The following is a 17,445-nucleotide window of genomic DNA, read 5'->3' as shown; positions in this document are numbered from 1 at the left end:
GATCAAGAGTAAGAGCTAGAACTCTGGCAGCTAGAAAATGATGTAAACATACTTTCAAAATTCTGAGCAAAAGTTATGCTTCTGCCATGATGGGGTAACTGCCTTTAGCTGGTTCCATATTGAGTCACTGTCAAGATGGTTAAAGTGGACAAAGTACATGGAACAACTGTTTTCAGACATTTCAGACAGGAAGTGGGTTTTGGAGATCATAAACATCGCAAATGGGTGGCACAGCTCAGACAGGGTAGAACTGTCCAGCTTCAAGTGCCGCTCAATGTTCCTTTGAAAACACTGTGCTCAAAGTACAAGGTTGTATTAGTGATAGCGATAGTGAGATTGTCCAAAAACTGGAAAATAACCATTTTCCCAAAGAGGTATATTGCCAATAAGAGTCATTAGCTCTCAGCTTCTTGTTTCCTATTTTGGGGTTGTCCCTGTTACCACCATTCTTCTCAGATTTCATTATGTCAGCCTCCCACTTCTGGATACTAAATTATGAGTTGGTTACGTTACAGTTTTGGTTGCTGTAGTGAAGGCAGAAGTAACAATGATTTAAACAAGATAAAAATCTGTTGCTGAACCCTCCATGCATTAGACATGACCCCACAGGGTCAGGGTCCTGGGTTCCTCCTGTCACTTGTTCTGCCATCTTCAACATGGGCTCCTGTCTTGGAGTCCAGATGGCTGCTCCAGCACTCACCAGGATGTGAGTTTTCAGGAAGGACAGGAGAGGAAACGGAGGGCATGCCTCTACTCTTGAAGGGCACAACCCTTCCATTCCATAATCAGCCCTTCGTCACATGGCCATATCTTCTGTAAAGAAGGCGGGATATTGCAGCCTTTGGCTCAGTGGCCTGTGTGCAGCTAAAACTTAGGAACTCTCTTAGTTTAAGAAATAAGCGGAGAATAGATACGAGACAATTAGTTTCTGCCATAAATGCCTTTCATGAAAAGAGCTTCCATATGACAAAACAGACAGGATCTAAAGAGAACCAATCCAAAGGTTAAAATAAGAAAGAAAAAAAGAAAAGTAGATTTTTTGGTAAGAAGTGATTCCAGACTTAGATACATCAATGAGAAATCCTGTGAAACTGATACTTTTTATTTTGTCTGTCATGAAAATTCCTACTTACATTTTACAGTTCCATTAAGTGTCACCTCTCTGATATCCCCGAATATTTTGTTTGTATCTCTGGGCATTTGCCATGCTGTAACATACTCGAGGTCTCTCCTAGCTTTGTCACACTCTCAAGGTGACTCTGAAGTAGTATCAGAATAGTGAGGATCAGAGCTTCTGATACTGGCTTATTTGTAGTCAAGATGACCTGATGTCTGAGATTTGCTTTAAAATACTCCAGCAAAAGATGGAAAAGGGGGAATAGATGAAACAAGACTGACAAATGGTTGATTTGTTGGAGAGAGAAACCCTGTTTCTGTCTTTTGTGTCTTTTGTGCATGTTTACAAATTTGTAATATAACAAAGCAAAAGACCAAGCCTTGAAGACAGCCAGACCTGGGTTCAAACCCTAGTGTCACCACCTACTAGCTAAATGACTTTACCTCTCTATAAATTCGGTTTTTCAAGATGGAAATACTGTGTGGGCCTTTAGGGTTCTTGTAAAGACGAAAAGAGACAGAATTCGAGACATCTACCACGAGGTCTGGCTCTTAGTAGCTGCTGGTAAAGCAACAGAAACAGACCCGGGTTTGGGCCGATTCCTCTGACCCGCATTTACTACGAGGCAAAGGTAGATCTTGAGCTCTGATCCATGATTTCTAGACCTAGAGCGTCTTCTCTGTTCTCACACTCATTCAGAAACCTCGTCTTGACTTGCAGTTCATGCCTTCGAAGAAAAGGAACATAATCTGGAACCTGGGACACTCGGTCCTGTAGGGTGTCCCCGGGGCCTGGGCGGCTAACTGAGGCGGAGCGGTCTGGCCGCCGGCCGGGAGCTAGGCGGACGCCGGCTCAGGACCGGCTTTAACCCTGGCAGGCGCGGACCAGCTGCGGCCAGAACCCAGGCGCGCTCCCCGCCGCGCTCGCCCCCGGCCCGCTCGAACCGGCTCCCGCCCGCCGCGAATTTGTCCGGGTCGGCGGGTCGCCCCCCTTCCCACTCCTGCGCGGCAGGGGGCGGGGCCGCGGTCCCGGCGCGTGATTGGCCGAAGCGCTAGCGCTCCCCTTCTCCGCCCCCTTCGGCGGGGTGAGAGGTCAGCGGAGCGCCGGTCGGCAGGGGCGACAATGGCGGGGCTCTGGGTGCGGACGGCGGTGCTGGTCGCGGCCGGGCGGCGTGGACGGCGGTGGCCGCAGCCGCTGATGAGGGGCGCAGCGCTGTGGACCCTGAAGGTGAGGAGCGGCCGGGCGCGCCGCGGGCCTGCGCTCCGCTGGGCTCGCAGCCCGCACCGCCTGGGGGTGGCCGGTCGGGCGGAGAGCGCCCCGCGGTTATGCCGGCTGCGCCGCGGCCCGGTTCGGCAGCAGTCGGCGACCCTCGTCCCTCTTCCTGCGAGGTCGCGCTGGAGCGCCCCCGAGCCGGGGCCGCCCGCCGCAGCCCTTACCCCGAGGCTGGTGGAGGGCAGAGGGGCCTAGCCAGCCGGCCGGCGTGCGCTTTCGGCTCGCGCGCGGGGAGCGGCTGACAGCGGTCGGCCCTGGTGTCCGGCCATTCCCGGGCGCCGGTTCTCCTGCGGTAGCGGCTTCGGCGTGATCTCGAGCTTCCCGGCGTGACTCTTTCCAAATTTGAAGGGACGCTGGGTTGCCGCTCAAGTAGAGTTAGGGTTGTGAGTTTTTCTCAGTCTTTAAAGTATCTGCGATGGCAGGATTGTTGCTGCCTTTTACGTTTGAGAGCCCGTTTTAATTTATTACACCGTGGGTCTGCTGTATATGCACCCTGTGAATTTATTTTTCTTTTCTCTGTAGTAGTTAGCCGGAGTTTTGTACTGCGCTAAACGCATTTGTCACTGTTCTGTATGTCCCAGGGTTTCGTGGTGGCAGCCTTGGCTCTTATGTTGGAGTGATTGTGGGTGGCCGTTAACACTTTCTCCTGAAAATGGAATCTCACTGTTTCTGAGCAAAGACTACCTTACTTTATTAATAGGGTTTATTAAGTCATTGGAACAAATTCCTTAAAATGAAAGTCTCCCTGAAAACCACCTGTCACCTGGTTCACTCTTCTTGTTAAACTTCCTTTAAAAAAAAAAAAAATCTAAAAATAGCCACACAGTGTGATTTATTGTCACTGAACTCTGGAATTGGAAGACACTTCAGAGAAGATCTGGCCCATCCAACTCTTTTTTAAATAGGAGGGAACAGAGCCCCAGGTGAGCAGTGGAGGAGCTGGTACTGGAAAAGGAAGTAAGCACCTGTTTTAGCTTAGGGTCAACTTTGGAATGCCACTCTGAAAATATACAGCGTTCTTTGTGTTGCCACAAAATTTACTGTTTTTAAATGCTGTTTGTGTTCTGTAATCATTTGCTGGCTGTATTAGTTGCAGTTGCCAAGACTCTTAGGCAATTTATGTAGGAGATAGCATAGTGTAGTGGAAAGGCAAGGGCTTTGGAGACACACAGATGAAGTTTTGCATAGTATTAGACAAGTCACTTTGCTAGGCCTTGGCTTCTTCCTTTCAGCTACTTTTTTATTCAACAAGTCTTTGTTGGATTATTTCCTGTGTTCCATTGATAGGGAACAAATATAGTTTCTGCTCTCTTAGACATTTTAGTCTATTAGGGAGAGACAAATAAGTGTAAAATGCTATTAGGGGAGAGGTCTTGGTGCTGTAAGAAAATAAAGTGGAGGGATTTGACCGAGTCAAATTTGATGGGGTCAAGATTTTGAGCTCTGTGTCATAGTTACTGTTCTGGTGCTTTACTGGAATTAATTTATTAAATCTCAAAACAGCTGTATAACCCCCGTTTATAGGTGAAGAGATTGAGGCACGAAGTGTTATGTAATCTGCTCAAAGCAGTGGAATTAGTGGCAGAACTAGGATTTAGAACTCCAGTACTGGTACCCTTAATCATGCTACACAGCTTAAGAGAAAGAAGCATTTTCCTTTGCCAGTGAAAACTGAAACAAGTTTGGAAGGGTAAAGTGACCTTTTTTGTAGGCAAAGAGAGAAGAGAAGGGAGTTGGCATATGTAAAGGTCCTGTGGCTGGAGGGAATGACAAGGTAGAACCATGGGAAAAACCTGGTTCGGTGGTGGTGTGCAGAGATTAATAGGTGGTTGTAGGGAGGTAGGTATGAATCAGATCATGCTGTACTTTGTAGATCCAACTATCTTTTAGTAATGGAAAGCCATTCCTGTTGGAGCAGGAGGGATTGGTGAGGGTGAGGAGAAAGGTGTTATGGTACATATTGCTATACACTTACAATACACTATTGTGTAATATGTGGGCTTTGATTTTTCTTTCCTGCTGTGTGTCAGCAGTGTGACAGAGATGCCATCTGTGTCAGCAGAGATGCCATCTTGTCCATTTCTGTGTTCTTAGCGAAGTTTTGGACCCAATAGGTGCTGGATGTGTGGTAGTACTGACTGTAGTAGAGTTACATTTGTGCCAAGAAGGAATTCCTCCTGGAGGTGGGAGGAATCTCAGGAGTTCACTGTCACTTCGGGGAAGAACTTGGAAGACCTTGAATTGCTGCTTAGCTTCTTTCTTTCTTAGCTTCTTTCTTTCCCTCCCTTGCATGAATTTGAAATGTGCTCTATTGAGCCGGCATTTGAAGCAGAACCATTAGAAAATTGTACTCCTCTCATTTCTCTTTCAACTCCTGCTAAGCATTCGGTCGGCTAGAAGGCAGCCTGGCAATTCCAGACCTTAGTGGAATCATTCTTTTAGCCAGTTAACAGAAGTTTGTTTGCTTTTAGGGTATGTGTAGAGTTCACCTTTTAGTCTTATTTGTTTTGTGTATTAGCCTTTCAAACACATTCTGTTTAAATACCTAGTTTTTTCTCCTGTATGCATTTTTCAGGGGCTCAGGGACCATGGTTTTATGGTGATTGCTACAGTTGGTTGAACATCTCTGTCCCTTAAATAGTTTTGACATGTACTATCTCTTACCCATCTGACAACTAGGTAAAAAGTTGCAGTTTTACAGATGAGGAAACAAAGTTCCGCAGTTAAGTAACTAGCTTTAGGGCGCAGGTGAGCTAGGATATAAATCTTGGATGGCATGATTTCCAAACTTGCTTTTACAATTTCAAATTCTTTCTCATTTGAGAGATGGTCTCATTATATGGTGCCTGCACAGAACTTAAATGCTTAAGCTTTATGTTCCTTAAAATCCAAGAATTTCTTTCCTAGTCATGAAAAAGAATGTTGAAGCCTATCTGAATGCTTTAGAATTGCCCGGAGCTAAATCTTTCCAATGTGCTGATAGATTTCTTTCTTTTTAATTAATTTTTTATTTTTAATTAACATAGAATGTATTATTAGCCCCAGGGGTACAGATCTGTGAATCACCAGGTTTACATACTTTGCAGCACTCACCATAGCACATACCCTCCCCAGTGTCCATAACCCAACCACCCTCTCCCTACCTCCCTCCCCCTGGCAACCCTCAGTATGTTTTGTGAGATTAAGACTCATGGTTTGTCTCCCTCTCGATCCCATCTTGTTTCATTTATTCCTTTCCTACCCCCCAAACCCCCTACATTGCCTCTCAACTTCCTCATATCAGGGAGACCATATGATAATTGTCTTTCTCTGATTGACTATTTTGCTCGGCATAATACCCTCTAGTTCCATCCATGTCATTGCATATGGCAAGATTTCATTTCTTCTCATGGCTGCATAGTATTCCATTGTACATATATATACCACATCTTCTCTATCCATTCACTTGTTGATGGACATCTAGGTTCTTTCCATAGTTTGGCTATTGTGGACATTGCTGCTATAAACATTCAGGTGCATGTGCCTCTTTGGATCACTACATTTGTATCTTTAGGGTAAATACCCAGTAGTGCAATTGCTGGGTCATAGGGTAGCTCTGTTTTCAACTTTTGAGGAACTTCCATGCTGTTTTCCAGAGTAGCTGTACTAGCTTGTGCTAATAGATTTCTGACAATCACTTGGGAAGAAAAATTTTCTAAGATTATACCAGAAACCAGTTTCTGGTATAATAAAATGCTATGGACATTTGTGTATCTATATATCTGCTTTTTGGATTTTATTTTGTTCTTAAGATGTTCAAGGGATGCTTGGGTGGTGCAGCTGGTTAAGCCTTGAGCTCTAGTTTCAGCTCAGGTGCTGATCTTGGGGTTGTGGGCTTGAGCCCTACTATGGGCTCTCTGCTCAGTGTGGAGTCTACTTGTGTTTTTCTCTCACTCACTCTCTCTGTCCCTACCTCCCTCCTTCTCTCTCAAGTAAACAAAAAAATCTTAAAAAAAGAGGTTCAGAACAGAGGAATAATTGGTAAAACACTTTTCTGAATAAGGAGGAAAGATAGGGGACAATTTGATCAAAAGAGTGAGAGAAAAGGAGTTGTTCAAATGATTCCAGTCTTTTTAAAAAGATTTTATTTTTTTAACATAATCTTTACACCCAACATTGGACTTGACTCAACCCCGATATCAAGAGTTTCGAGCTCTACCGCGTGAGCCAGCCAGCCACTCCTGGGTGTCGTATAATTTTAAAAAATGATTTATTTTGGGGCGCCTGGGTGGCTCAGTCATTAAGCGTCTATTTTTGACTCAGGTCATGATCCCAGGGTCCTGGGATTGAGCCCTGCATCGATCTCTCTCTCACTGTTAAATAAATAATAATAAAATATAATAAATGTAGAATAATATATAATATATATTACATATCATGTTAATATATATTTATATTTATATAATATATATTTATATTTAAATCATTTAAAAAAGATTTTATTTATTATATTTTATTTTTATAATAATAGATAATAAAAGTAGAATATAAATAAAATCTTTTAAAAATGATTTATTTTAAATTCCTATTGACATTTTAATTAATTAATTATTAAAGATTTTACTTATTTATTTGACAGAGAGAGGGATACAGTGAGAAAGGGAACACAAGCAGGGGGAGTGGGAGAGGGAGAAACAGGCTTCCTGCTGATCAGGAAGCCTGATGGAGGGTTGACCCCAAGACCCTGGGACCATGACCTCAGCCGAAGGCAGACGACTTAGCCACCCAGGCGCCCCGACATTTTTATTTTTAAAAGAAAACAGAAACTGTGATGGAGTCAGTATTAATAAAATCAAAATAGAAGTGAATTTCAAAAATGTTGGAAGATACAAGTCCCGCAGCGCCGCAGCTGCGGGGTGGCCGGCGGTTGCCGTGGGGACCAAGGGCCGTCCCTTCTCCTGTCCCCTGGCAGGCGCCACTCCCACTGAGACGCGGAGGACCACCTGGACCCTCCTCTCCCGCCTGCCTGAGTTGCAGCTGGCGACCCGGCGAGAGGTGGTACCGCTCCCAAGATGTTGCAGACGGCCGTGTCCGAAACCTATGATTTTTTGTTTAAGTTCTTGGTTATTGGAAAGGCAGGAACTGGCAAGTCTTGCTTGCTTCATCAGTTTATAGAAAAAAAATTCAAAGATGACTCAAATCATACAATAGGAGTGGAATTTGGTTCAAAGATAATAAATGTTGGTGGTAAATATGTAAAGTTACAGATACGGGATACTGCAGGCCAGGAACGATTCAGGTAGCTTTCTCTCTAATGTAATAAAAATATTTGAAAATTGGATTTGAAAAAAAAATGTTGGAAGATACAGAGTTACAATTTTAGTCAGGAAAACTAATAGCATCCGTGGGACACAGCTGGTGGCTTAAAACAACACACATTTATTCCTTCACAGTTATGGAGGCTAGAAGTTGGAAATCACGATGTTGGCAAGCCCATGCTTCCTCTGAAGGCTCTAGTGAAGAGTGCCTCTTGATCTCATTGCGCTTCCTGGGGCTCTAGCCATCGCTTAGCTTGTGGCTCCATTGCTCCAGTCTCTGTTGTGCCCTCATGTGGCCTTCCCTTCCTTCTCCCTGTGTGTCTTCTTCTCCTCCTCCTCCTCCTCTTCTTCTTTTTTAAGGTTTTATTTATTTGAGAGCGAACCCAAACTGCAGGGGGAGAGGCAGAGGGAAAGAGGGAGAAGCAGGTTCCCTCTTGAGCAGGGTGCCTGACATGGGGCTCCATCCCAGTACCCTGGGATCATGATCCAAGTCGAAGGAAGGGGCTTAATTAACTGACTAAGCCCCCCAGGCGACCCTTCTTTCTTTTCTAAGGACACTTGTGTTTGGATTTAGGGCCATGACAGGCTCCAAGATGATCTCATCTTGAAACCTTTAAATACATCAGCAAAGACCCTTTTCCCCAAAGAGGTCACAGTCACAAATTCTAGGACATGGACACATCATTTTGGGCTGCAACATTCAACCCACTGCACCTACTGTGTGCCAGGTGCTGGCTGTGCTGTGGTATAGCAGTAAACGTTTCTGCCCTCACTGTGGTTATATCCAAGTAGAGGACACTGCCCATGGTCACAGAAATAGGTAAGTTCAAAGAGTAGTAAGGGCTCTGAAAGTAAAAAAATAGGATAATGGGATAAAGAGTTGTGGCGATGTTGAGAGCTGGTTACTTAAAGAAAATAGCGGAGACATTTCTGAGCATGTGGCATTTGAAGGGAAAACGGACCCAGCCTATCCTGTGACAGTCTTGGGCACTGGCGGTCCATAGCACGGCCAAAGCAAAAGCTCTGAGACGCGACGGCATTAGGTATAGTCAAGGGATGGATGTGGCCAGTGTGGTCGGAGTGGAGGGAGGGAGGAAGGAGTGCGAGGAGATGAGGTGGACAGGGCACCCATGTAGGGGCACGCATGTGCCATTTACCCTAATAGTGGGAGTCACTGGAGGGTTTTAAGCAAATTGGATTCACGTTGGAGAGGAGACTGCGCCTCCTCTGTGGAGAATGTCCTGGTGGGGATTGGGGGAGGGCACAGTGGCAGCCGGGGAGACCAGTTAGGAGGCCACTGTAGAAATTCAAGTTAGTTGACGATGGTGGTGTGGTGGCGCTGGAGTTCGAGAGACCTGCTGAGACCTGGGATGTATCTTGGGACCAGAGCCAGTAGTACTCGCTGTAGGGTTAGAAGGGAGATGGAGGAGAAGGGGAAGCGAGGGCCCTTGAAAGGAAGGCACAGACGGCTGCCGCGTACTGTAGGATTCCATTTATGTGAAATGTCCAGAATAGGCAGATGCACAGAGGCTGACGAGTAGGTGCCAGGGGCTTGGGGGAGGAGGGATAGTGGAGACAGCTAATGACTTAAGGGGCTTCTTTGTGGGGGGAGTGGGTGGATGAAAAAAGATAGTGGTGATGGTTCCACAACCTTGTGAATATACTGAGAGGCCACACTGTTGTATACTTCAAAAAAATTGAGTTTTATGGTATGTGAATTATAGCTCAGTTTACATTAAAAAAAAAAAGAGCTCTTGGTTTGACCTAAGCCCCTGGGTGTGATAGTGTTTTAGAGTTAGGGAAGGCTGCAGCTTGGGAGAGAAGATAGAGACAGTAGTTCTATAAATGATTTGATTGAATTTATAGAACAGTGGGGGTGGTTGATTTTATTTGTTGTTTGTGGGATGATGAATGGTTGTGGGCAAGGAGAAGTAGTTTGAAACCATCTTCTGGGGTCAATGCATGCTTCTGGGGTTGCTACGAATGGCAAAGGAGGAAGAAGGCTGTCTTCACATTGAGTCACCAGTCCACCTTCAAATGAATCCCATTTTCACAGCTGTTTCCCAGGTTCACACAACAGTTGAAGTGGGAGATTCGGGATTCAAACTCAAATCTGACTTCAGTGCTTTTATTACATTATATTAACAAATTTGACGAAATGGATAAAGGGGAAATTTATATGGCTTGGGCACAAAAAGTAGTATGAACCTCATAGTAGTCACAGGAAAGAGGGAAGCAGTAGGCCAGAAGCTGTCCTTGTCTTATAGTAGTAAGGAACATTGCTTCATCGGTATGAATAAACCTTGTCCTAGCATTGACTGCATAGAATACATTATATAAGGTAACTAGCAATCCAGTAAATAACTTTGGAACTTGTTTTACAAAAAATAAACAGCCATTTTTCTTATTTCATTAATTGCTGCTGATCTGGCCCTTTGTGAAAGCTAGAGTTGTGGAAAACCAGTTCCGTTGAAGATGGGATGGTTAGATTTTCTAGAAGCAGAGCCTGGAAAGGGGTTTTGTGGCAGGGGGTGGTCAACAGAAGTGTGAAGAAAGCAGCATAGTGCAGGGGGAAAAAAAGCTAAGCAAGGAAGGGGCCCCAGCTGGAGACCAGCTGTAGTCTCATCCCACAGGGTAGCTCTGGAGCAGTGGTTCTCGAAGTGGAGACTCTGTTTGCAGCAGAAGTAGCATGCAAGCTCCCACATGGGAGCTTGTGAGGAATACAGATTTTGCAGTGGCATCCCAGGCTGGCCAGTTAGAAGCTGGGGTTGGAGCCCGGCAATGTTTTCACAAGCCCTCCAGGCGATAGTGTCGCGCGGGGAAGTGTGAGGAGCCCTGCTCAGGGTTAGCCCTGTCCCGTAGAAACGGACTGTGAGCTGCAAATGTAATTTAAAGTTTTCTAGTACTCACATTAAAAAAGTAAAACAAGGGGGTGTGTGCCTGGGTGGCTCAGTGGGTTAAAGCCTTTGCCTTTGGCTCAGGTCATGATCTCAGGGTCCTGGGATGGAGCCCCGAATCAGGCTCTCTGCTCAGCAGGGAGCCTGCTTCCTCCTCTCTCTGCCTGCCTCTCTGCCTACTTGTGATCTCCGTCTGTCCAATAAATAAATAAAATCTTAAAAAAAAAAAAAAAGTAAAACAAGGGGCGCCTGGGTGATCTAGTCGCTTAAGCATCCAGCCCTTGGTTTCAGCTCAGGTCCTGATCAGGGTCATGATATTGAGTGGCATGTGGGGCTCTCCACTCAGTGAGGAGTCTGCTTGAGATTCTCTCTTTTCCTCTCCCTCTGTCCCTCACCAGTGTGCCGTCTCTCTCTCTCTCTCTCTCAAACAGATAAGAAAATCCTAAAAAAAAAAAAAAAAAAAAAGTAAAAGAAGGTGAGATTAATATTAGTGTATTTTATTTAACTCCATATATTTAAAATATTATTTCAACATATACATTAAAACTATTAATGGAGCCTTCTGCATTGTTTTGGTATTAAGCCTCCAGATCTGGTGTGTTATTTTATACTTGGAGCACATTGGAATCTGGACTGGTGCATTTCAAATGCTTGGTGGCTGTATATGGCTGGTGCTGCCATATTGGACAGCCCATTCTTAAATACCAGATGGTATGGACTGAATTGCTCCCACCTTGAGGTGAGTGGGGATGGCCTTTTGAACCCCATTGCTAGCCAGTCATTGGCTGTAGGGCTGAGAAGGGGTAGCTCCCCGGCATGATGGAGAACTCGTGTCTGGTTAAGGCAAATGGGCCAGACTAGGGAGCAGGTGTGCGTGGTGCGTAGTCAATGCGGCAGCTGGGGGGTGCTGCGCTGCTTGCTCCAGGTGGGCCCCCGCAGCATCTGCTACAGGTGGGGTGGGAAGAATGGCCTGGTGGGGGGCCAGATGGGGTGATGGAATTTCAGAGCTGGTGTGTATAGTTTCCTGGTGCTCTAACTTTGTGGAGGCAAAGCCAGAGAATTGTGAGCTTTATCATCTCTCAGATAACAGGTATCCAACCTCGATTTTGACAGAAGGTCATGCTGGTGAGGCTCCAAAGACTAAATAGTTAGTGTCTGTTTTGAAGAAAAAGCTGTGCTTAAGTGAAAAAGCCTGACTTCGGTGTTTTTGGAGGGCGTTCCCGTGGAAGGTCGTTACTGTTCAAATGCTGTTGTAAGTACTGAGCTGGTGCTTCCTACCTCCGTGTCCTGAAACATGGAGGGGACCTTTCCTTGGAAAGTTGGAAGCTGAAGCACTAGCTAATGTGGAACTTTACCTTGGTAAGATCACCTTCTGGCTGATTAATCCCCAGTTTTGAGGCTCGTGGCTGCTTTGAAGCAGAGCGCATCCTGATGATGAATGAGCCGGTTAGAGGACTGAAGCATTACCCGGAATGCCACTGTGGGTGTGTTGGGAATAACAGTAACTTTGGTTTTTGCATTAGCATTTGTTTTTAAGCTAGTGTTTACCTTTTTCTTTTTTTAAAGATAACCTTGTAAGATTTACTAGTTTGAGCTGCCACCTGAGGCCATGTTCTGAATGTGAAAACAGGCGCTGTGTTTAAAAAACATTTATTTCCCTGTTTGCAATGACTGGTAGGCTTGTATCCAGTTTGTTGAAAAGCTGTAGCATTTCTCCCTTTTTTTGGGTAACAGGGTTTTTCCCCCCCTTTAAGATTTTATTTATTTATTTCACAGAGATCTCAAGGAGGTAGAGAAGCATCAGAGAGAGGGGAGAAGCAGGCTGCCTGCTGAGCAGAGAGCCCGATGCGGGGCTTGATCCCAGGACCCTGGGATCATGACCCAAGCTGAAGGCAGAGGCTTTAACCCACTGAGTCACCCAGGTGCCCCTTGGGTAGCAGTTACTGTGTGCTTACTGTAACGTGCAAATCTGAGTGTGGGTCAGAGCTCTTGACTATTACTGCTCCAAAGGTAACTCCCAAATGGTCTGGTACAACTTTAAGAAGGGGACAGCTGCATTACTGGGTTTAGTTATTGCTTAATATCATATTTTGTTGGTGCTTTACAGTCTGTAAAGATTTATGTGATCCTTTTAACAGCTGTGGGAAAGCCGGGAGGTGTCTTCACATTTTATTGAAAGGAAATTGGGGTCCAGAGAAACGATCTGCCTGACTGGGACGAAACTGTGAGGCAGGGGAGCTAAGAGCGGACTCAGGTCTTGTGACTCTGGAGGTTCTGCTGCTTGTCATGGGCCACACTGTGAGCCATTTCCTTTCTAAGTGTGTGAAATAGACACCATCTTTACCTTGTAGAAGGGAACCAATGCTAAGGGGTAATTCGGAAGTCATTTGTACACACTGACCTAATTCTCCTTTTGCCTGTGATAGGCTAAACAGTCTTTAGAGTTGGAGTTAGTTCAGGTTTTTCCCTAGGACTCCTCGTTTTAGGAAGTACCTTTAAAGAATCTGGACTGCAAGCACCTGGGTGGCTCATTCGGTTTAGTGTCAAACTCCTGATCTCAGCTCAGGTCTTGATCTTGTGGTTGTGAGTTCAAGCCTCCAGCATGGAGCCTACTTAAAATTTTTTGGGGTGTGCCTGCGTGGCTCAGATGGTTAAGCCTCTGCCTTCGGCTCAGGTCATGATCCCAGGGTCCTGGGATCCTGCTTCTCCCTCTCCCTCTGTTGCTCCCCTGCTTGTGTTCTCTGTGTCAGATAAATAAAATCCTAAAAAATTCTTTTTTGTGTTGGGCTTGTAGTCAGTTAGTTAAATCCTTAACAAAAATAATAGAATTCTGTGTAGAGGTTCAGATTAGCAGATTTCTACTAACTGTTCTCTGTATTAAAAAAAAAATTGGGGGGCCTCTGGCTGGCTCAGTTGCTGGAGCGTGCAGCTTCTAATCTTGGGGTTGTGAATTCCACCCCCACATTGGGTGTAGAGATTACAGAAATAAATAGGAAAATTTTATCTTATATCTCTACAGAATTGTCCGATTTTTGGCTTGTATTCTTCATAACTTTGGGCTTCCATGAAGGTCTGCTGGGAGTGAACAGCAATAGGCAAGGCTTTTATGGGGCTGCTACAAACCGGTTCCGACTGGCTGTGGAAGTGGCCCAAGCACTTGTTTTTTCTTTAGAGTTCAGGTGTTACAGTTCTGCTTGGATAATTTCTACTTCTAGTTATTTGGCTCACTGGGGAATCTATGTTTTTTAATATTTGGGGCCATATTATTACAAATTCACATGTGTACAAGGTGTGTGTGTGTGTGTGTGTGTATACATATATATGTTTGTACTGATGGTAAGGTACAGTCTTAGATCTTCAGAATCAAGTATTTTACATAGTAATAAAAGATTCCAAAAAATCAGCTCGATCACTTAGATTCAGTGCTACAGCTCCTACATTTTGGTCAGGTGTAACTTAGAGGGGATTTAATTTTAGGAACTGTGGCATAGACCTATTTTAGTCTAGTGTTGGTTTCCTAAAGGTAAGTAGAGTATAATTGAGTCAGCTGGCCCAAATATTGCTCAGAGTTTGGCCACTTGAAATTTCTGAATGGTTCTGGGAGAGAAACTTTCTCCTTTTGGGGTAAGTTTAGCTTGTTCTTCATGGGCTCATCTCATGAAAAAGAGTTTTGAGGTTTTTATTCCCAGAGGTAGCCTAGAAACTTAATGCATAATTCATATTTATTAAAATCTATGAAATTAGCTCTATTTCTACCAAGTAGCTCTGCATGTTTGTTCCTCTCAGAGTAGTTGAGCAGTGAGATCTGGGTCCCCATGTTCTTGGCCTGTATGTTGACTTTGGTTGGATTGATTGCATTTTCTCTCACGATCGTCAGAGTTTTGTACATGTTAGATATCCCTGTGTTCTGCTCTTGCTTTTGGATAATAGTGGTTTTTGTTAGTAAGAGACCCTATCGAAGCTTTCCTTCTTAGAAGAGAGCAGAGGGGTCAGAGTGGTTGGTTCAAGTCCTAGAGTTAGGGTTAGAACTCAGATTTCTTCTCCTGTAGCTCTTTTTTTTTTTTTTTTTTTTTAAATAAAGACTTTATTTATTTATTTGACAGAGAGAGAACCAGTGAGAGATGGAACACAAGCAGGTGAGCAGCAGAGTTAGAGGGAGAAGCAGGCTTCCCACCGAGCAGGCAGCCTGATGTGGGTCTCAATCTAAGGACGCTGGGATCATGACCTGATGCTTAACAATGAGCCACCCAGGTGCCCCCTCCCATAGTTCTTTGCTGGGTGTCAGGCTGCCTTATTTATTTATTTATTTATTTATTTGAGAACGAGATAGCGCTCAAGAGTGCATAGAGGAAGAGGGAGAAGCAGACTCCCCACTGAACAGGGAGCCCAAGCCAGAGCTCAATCCCAGGACCCTGGGATCAAGACCTGAGCCAAAGGCAGACGCTTAACCAGCTGAGCCACCCAGCCTCTTTGCAGGTTCCCTTCCCCAGACATGAACATCACTATTGTTCTCACTCTCTGAAGCTGATTCGAATACCTCAAATGTCCACCTCAGGTTGTGTCTTGTCTCTGGAAGACGTACATTTGGTTTGTGCCCATTGGGTTTTTGCCATCAGGATTCACTCACAGCCTTTATTTGTTAGTGATGAAAGACAGGTTTTTGTCATTTGTAAAAGTACTATGTTGATCTGTTTATGCAGCAGACCATTATGTGCCTTATAGTATTAGGGAGAGTTTGTAAAAATGTAAACTGTTTCGTTGTTACATTTTATAAAATGGATAGGAAGCTGGTATATTTACTGTGTGTAAATATCCCCGTGCTGCCTTGCTGCAGTATAAATCTGAGAAATTCCCAGGAAGCTTTTGCTTTTCTTTATTCTTAAAATTTGTTTTCTTAGTTTGTTTTCTGCTTTGGCTGAGGCTGTAAACACAAGACCTGATTTTTCCAGGGAAGAAGAATTACCTTTATCCTAATCAGTCTGGTGTAGGAGTAAATATGTCTGTTCTACTGAAGGCAGCGGAAGACTGAATTTTTATTGGGCATGTAAAGAGTGGCTAGACCCTCCAGGTAAATTTTTGTTTCCTCCTCAAATCCTGTCTTTGCAGAGACATCGGTGTTAATGTGGGAGGTCTGTTACTTTTTTATTTTCTCAAACTCCAGAATGCTTTGAATGGATCTAAGCTTAAATCTTGGAACCATTGCAACCTAGCCTGAGGACTTTTGACAAATTAAAATTCTCTGGATTCCCTTTACTCATTTTTCTTTAAGATTTTATTTATTCATTTGAGAGAGGGAGACAAAGCCCAAGCCGGGGGAGAGGCAGAGGGAGAAGCAAGACGTCCCACTGAGCTGGAGCCCGATATGGGGCTCCGTGCCAGGACCTGGAGATCACCACCTGAGCCATCCAGGTGTGCACCTCCCCTTACTGATTTTTAAAATTGGGCCTAGGGGCGCTTGGGTGGCTCAGTGGGCTAATGCCTCTACCTTCAGCTCAAGTCATGATATCGGGGTCCTGAGATAGAGCCCCACATTGGGCTCACTGCTCAGTGGGGAGCCTGATTCCCCCTCCATCTCTGCCTGCCTCTCTGTGTCCTTGTGATTTCTGTCAAAAAAAAAAAAAAAGAATTGGGCCTAATACTCTTGAACTTAGAGGGATGTCTGAAGGTGTGCAAGAGTGAGTTTTGATCTTTAGAAGGGATGGAGTATGGAGTGTGTTTGCCAGTCTCAGACCATTGTCTTAACTAGTCTTTTACTTGATACTGTGGGCTTCATTGTCTAAAGTATATCTTTCTTATCTATTTTTTAAAAAAGATTTATTTGAGAGCGAGAATGTGAGCCAGCTAGCCAGCCTGAGAGAGCACAAGGTGGGGGGTGAGGGAGGGGCAGAGGGAGAGGGAAAAGCAGACGCCCCCTTGAGCTGGAAGCCCGACGTGGGGCTTAATCCCAGGCCCCTGGGATCATGACCAGAGCCCAGCGGAAGGGAGCTGCTTGACTGAGCCACCCAGGCTCCCATTACCTTCACTTTTGTATTAAGATTACATTTTGTAATTTGGGGCTTGATGCTTTACCAATTATATGAATTTTTGAGTTTATTGAAAAATGTTGCTATAAAAACATTTGCTTCTTAATTGCTTTGTCTTCTTAGAAACACTAAGAGGTAGTGCTGGTTGCCTTTCACTCCCCCTACCTTCTGTTCATCTTTTTTTTTTTTTGATCTAGCTTTATCGGTGACTACTGGGTAAATTGTTCTCTTAAATCTTTGACTATAAATTTTATTAGTGATGATTGCTCATGTTTTAAAGCCTTAAGATACATTTTTTACACAAACATTTATAATAACGAAGTAGAGGTGAACTTGATTATTACCATTACCTTTTCACTGTGCCAGAAAAAGTAAAAGAAGAAATCATGTTCAAGATAATAGCAAACAAAAAGTTGTATTACTTTCTGGTCCCTGTTAAAATGGAAGCTCCTTAAAAGCCAAGACTCCTATTTTATGTTGTATGAGGTTCTGTGTTGTAGGTGACCTTAGGATCCTGCTGCTGTGTCAGTCTGCCTAATCAGACCTTTTTTCTTCAAATTTTATTTGACCCATTGACCTTTGTTTTTTTTTTTTAAGTTTTTATTTTAATTTCAGTTAACATACATTTTGTTATATTAGTTTTAGATGTACGGTATAGTGATTCAATGCTTATACGTATCCCCCAGTGCTTATCACAAGTGCACTCTTGAATCCCCCACCCCTCTGGTAACGTCAGTTCTCTATAATTAAGATTGACCCATTGACTCTTATTTTACTTTTCTAGAGATCCTTCTGTTGCCTTTTGGTTTCTCTTGTGTGCCAAAGGGATATGTCTGAAG

The 17,445-nt window shown here is 44.3% G+C and overlaps 1 protein-coding gene across 2 annotated transcripts in view; it reads left to right on the top strand.

Moving 5' to 3' along the window:
* Positions 1-2,197: 2,197 nt before the first annotated feature.
* PCCA (propionyl-CoA carboxylase subunit alpha) overlaps positions 2,198-17,445 on the top strand; it is a 393,935-nt gene continuing 378,687 nt past the window's right edge. For both annotated transcript variants that reach the window (XM_045081355.1, XM_045081357.1), the window contains exon 1: positions 2,198-2,344. In XM_045081355.1, the coding sequence (XP_044937290.1) occupies positions 2,240-2,344 (105 nt within the window). In that variant the 5' untranslated portion in view covers positions 2,198-2,239. The remainder of the gene's footprint in view (positions 2,345-17,445) is intronic.

This window comes from Mustela putorius, unplaced genomic scaffold (genome assembly GCF_011764305.1).
Source record: "Mustela putorius furo isolate JIRA1106 unplaced genomic scaffold, ASM1176430v1.1 tig00000551_pilon_pilon_pilon, whole genome shotgun sequence".
Lineage (NCBI taxonomy): Eukaryota > Metazoa > Chordata > Mammalia > Carnivora > Mustelidae > Mustela > Mustela putorius.
This window is presented reverse-complemented; position numbering and strand designations above follow the sequence as displayed.